The 4,134-nt window shown below is 47.3% G+C and overlaps 1 protein-coding gene across 2 annotated transcripts; it reads right to left on the reverse strand.

Annotated features, from left to right (window-relative positions):
- Positions 1–297: 297 nt before the first annotated feature.
- On the reverse strand, positions 298–3,829 carry LOC138839653 (melanoma-associated antigen 10-like). Of its 2 annotated transcripts, XM_070039220.1 has the most exons (3): positions 3,743–3,829; positions 2,252–2,342; positions 298–1,358 (listed from the first exon to the last, which is right to left on the reverse strand). In XM_070039220.1, the coding sequence occupies exon 3, from the start codon at positions 1,293–1,295 to the stop codon at positions 381–383; it is 915 nt and encodes a 304-aa protein (XP_069895321.1). In that variant the 5' UTR covers positions 1,296–1,358; positions 2,252–2,342; positions 3,743–3,829; the 3' UTR covers positions 298–380. The 2 variants fall into 2 exon arrangements, with proteins under 2 accessions (XP_069895321.1, XP_069895322.1); XM_070039221.1 differs by lacking the exon at positions 2,252–2,342 and having other exon boundaries at positions 3,743–3,800.
- Positions 3,830–4,134: the final 305 nt, after the last annotated feature.

A 4,134-nucleotide genomic window follows, 5' to 3' on the forward strand; every position in this document is an offset into this window, starting at 1 on the left:
AAATATGCTCATTGCCTTGTCCATGTAATTGTAACCCCTCTGTATGGTATTTTCACAATTAAAAAAAAACAAGAAAAGAAAATATATTACCAAGAGCAGATGTTAAAATAATGATTTGCAGGAGAAACCAGTCATTCAGTTGTGGGACTTATTGTTAAGATGTAGTTTCCCATACAAATACACACATACCCAATGCAAATCAAGACAATGTATGTGTTTGTGTGTGTCACAGAGAAAATGTTTGAGGCAAGGATTCACAGTGAGTTTCTCTATATTGTAATTTATTTCCCTTGACATTTCAACCACTCCCAAGTAAATCGCTGGTTCACTGGGATGTTAAGATGGAACCAGTTTCCTAACTGAGTTCAAATGAGGAAGAGTCACTCTTTTATTAAAGAAGTGCTATCGTTGGTATTTGCTCCCTCTTCTTCCTGTAAAGCTTCCTCATACAGTGTAGGGATGGAGCTTGGGTCAATCCCGCTGTACTTGGCCCAGTGTTCCAGGACTTTCCTTTGTGTGGTTTCTGCATAAGCCCTTGGGCCCCACCGGAACTCATAGGCAATGGGGTCGCTACCAGGCACCTGGTGATACTCCAGGTATTGCTCATATACAAAATCTTCCATAAGCAGCTTCCTAGGTATTCCAAAAATAACGTGTTCACTATCAGGATAGACTTCCATCTTATCCAGCACTTGCCAGATGGCTTCCTCAGTGGCACAGCCCCCTTCCGTGAAGATGATGCAGAGAACAATTATCAGCAGACCCGTCTTGGGCATGCCCTGCACATGGCTCAGAACACCATCGTAGGTGATACCTGCAGCTATAACAAGCACGTGGGTGTGGAAGACAGTGTCCACCTCCTTCACGTCAATACCGAACAGTAGCTGCATACAGATACAAGCTTTGTCTAAGATCACAGGGAAGTGAGGCCGGTAACCTCCCGTGATGCGACTCAGCATATCCACATCAGTAACAGGCTGGCATGAATTGTACTGACGTAACAGGTATCGCACCAATGCTAGGGCCTCTTTCTGCAGGGCATTCTGCAATATCTCATCATCGTCAGGGTGCACATCTTCCCTTTCCTGAATGTGGGGTTCTTGATCTTCCTCATTAGCTTCCCCAATGACCTCATTCAGGAGGAAAGTAACTGACACTTCAGCCAGAAATCGGAACAACAGAGTAGTGGGAGTGGTGTCCCTGGCCTCCTCCTCACCTACCAGGCCTGTGGCCTGGCTTTGGGCCACAGGGCCTCTTTGTAGCTCAGAGGGAAGGGTCCTCTGAGTATAAGGCATCCTGGCTGTCGTTGGGGATAGCTAGTCAGAGGGTGGAGTGCAGCTCAATGATGACTCCTAGGCCTGTGGGAGAGAAAGCAGGGAAGCAGTTTCAGCTGGCAATGTTCCTCTTGCCAGCTCCCTTAGCAATTACTCCTCATCTTTCCTTTTTTGTTTTAGGGCCACATAGGTTCCTGCCCCCCTTTTGTGTCTGTGCCTAAAGCCTAACAGTGAGGGAACAATTCAACAACGTACAAGATGCTGAGTGAATCTGAGTCTCTGTGGTCCTGGTGGGGTGTGTAGTGCTGAGCGATGTGGAGTTGTGTTGGGGGTGAATAGATGGAGCATATGGTACCATTTCATCATATGCACCTCAAACTTGTGGATTACAACAGGGCAGTTCTGCAGACCAAGACCTTGGCCTCCTGGTCCCTGGAGTATGTTCAGCAGGCAGTGAGTCAGACCTGTCTCTCCTTTGGACTCCAGCATGCAAGGACATCATGGGGCCTCCAGGCTGGACAGTGAGAGGGAGCTAAACTGTCAGGTCCTCAATGTTCTGCAATAGACAGCCTCTACTGACCTCACTCTAGGTGCCCAAAGTTCTCTTGCAGATGTGTGAACTACTCTCTGCTGGCCTGAGGCACACTCTCTCAAGTGGTGTCCAGGTCCTTTTAATGGAACAAAAGGCAATGAGAATACATCACATGGGCCCAAGGGCAACTCAAAGGTGAGCACATGCAGTGTGGCCATATTGCTGGAGGACTGCCTCAGTGTTCTCCTTGTTAAATGTCAGGTTGGGAACTTTCTCTCTCAGGACCTAAGGCCACAATCCCAGAGCAAAAAGCTTCTGTGAGAAAACTCAAAGATGTAAGGGGAGGTGAATGCTCCTATGCTTTCTGGCTTTCCTCACAGGTAAAGGAGTGGAAGACTGTTAGTGATGTCCATGTGTATGAGTTGGGCTTTATGCCTGTCCTCACCTTAACTCCACACAGCTTCTGAACACTCCCTCTTGCTGATTAGGTGCTTTTCACTGAATTTCTTCAGTGTAAGGACACAGCGTCCTGATTCCTGGGAGACAGAAGTTTATAAACACTTCATGTGAACACCCAGAAGAGATTCCCAAGTCTGAAAGAGGGGGCAGGGTGCAGGGCTTTTCTCTTGTGTGAGGTCTCTCGGGGTATTTATAGTCAATTTCACATAATTGGGGCTTTTCCCCTCTGGTGATGTCCAGATGCATCATGCAGACCTTGATGTCCTTTCTTCCCCAAAGTGCTGCTGCAGCCTCCCTGGCCTTACCATCTAAGTAGTTTCCCTACATCTTAAAAGGAGCTATTGGTCTCCTCTAAGAGCTCTGCTGGGCAGAGGACAAAGTCTTCAGCCCAAGTTAAACTTCTCCCAGAAATGAGCTTAAGAGGCTAAATGAGTTGCCCTGAATGTAGACATGCTGTTCTAGGCCTCCTCAGTATGATCTGACCTGCAATTTCCCTTGGTTCCTACCTAAGTCCTCCCCTTTAGTCCAGGCAGAAGCCCCACACCACTCATGATACCAGTCACCTCCTAGAGAGTTGGAGGAAGATCAGGACTCAGTCTGAAAATAAGGCCAAGTTACCCATCCTTGGTGCTCCCTTACACCTCACCTTGACTCTCTACAGGTCTTACCCCATCCCTTAGATACAGAAGTAAAGACTCAGTTGTTTGGTCACCTGATCTGGGGTTTCCACAGGGTCACTGCATGGGTTGGTCATATGTTTTCTAGGCCAATCACAGTTACTCATGAGTCTTCCTTTTGAGACTTCAGTGAGCATCTGGACTGGCAGTCTGTTAAATTTAGGATTTATGTGTCTACCTAATCCCTAACATTGTATGATCTAGAAAGGCACAGGGTCTCCCTGGACTGACCGCAGGGGCACACTTGCTCTGTGTCTCCCTTAATGTGGAGTCTAAGGTCCTTTCCTTAACAGTGTTGTTCCTGACCAGCCCAAGCTCTCATTTCCTTTATCACTACATGATGGAAGTCAATGTCCCGGACTCATATCTACCATGAGTGTGTGAACCACTCACATAGACCCCATAGAGTCCTGCCCTCTCCATACAAGTGTCTTCAGACAAAAGTTTTCTCAGTGTCCATTGTGGAAAGTGAGTGAAAAAAAGGTAGACTGCTCACCTAACCAGAGACCCTTAGGAGCATGGCCAAGAGCAAAGGTGAATATAGATTTTTCAGGGACCTGCCAAATAGTATGAAGCTTTCTTTGCTTCCCCTAAGACATCCAAAGACCTCTTGTATCCAAGACCCTAGACTAAAGCTGTTATTCTCACAGTATCTGGAGGGAGAACTTAAGGTTACTTGGGTCGGTGAGTGTTAAAGGCATACATGGTGGAGGAGTGCTCAACTGTCCTGATATTCCCCAGGGCTCAGGACTGAGAGTGTGAAAGAAGCGACGCTGTTGACTTATTTTATGATTTTCTACCTGAATCAGGGCTTTTGCCGATCAACTTCTCTCTCCTGGATGCGGCTTAGACAAACAGTCTCTCCTCAGCAAGTTAGTGTTCAAAACTGTCTCCATGGTCACAGGAATCTGAAGGGGAGGCTGGGGGAGGGGTGGAATGTTGGGCAACAGCTGACACTGAGGTTACTCCTTCACACTTCATAGTGGGATTTCCTCTGTTCACCTTGTAGACACCTCTCCCACCTGAACCTCTCAGAGTCTGAATCCCTCCTAAGAAGTGCACACTGGCTGCTCAACAGCTACTCACATCTGTTTTTCTAGCTACTGAGATCTGAGGATTGTGGTTCAAAGGCAGCCTGGGCAGGAAAGTCCTTGAGACTCTTCTGTCCAATTAATCACAGAAAAGGCTGGAA

This window comes from Dipodomys merriami, unplaced genomic scaffold (assembly GCF_024711535.1).
Source record: "Dipodomys merriami isolate MVZ:Mamm:240054 unplaced genomic scaffold, mDipMer1.0.p SCAF_3, whole genome shotgun sequence".
In the NCBI taxonomy this organism is placed as follows: domain Eukaryota; kingdom Metazoa; phylum Chordata; class Mammalia; order Rodentia; family Heteromyidae; genus Dipodomys; species Dipodomys merriami.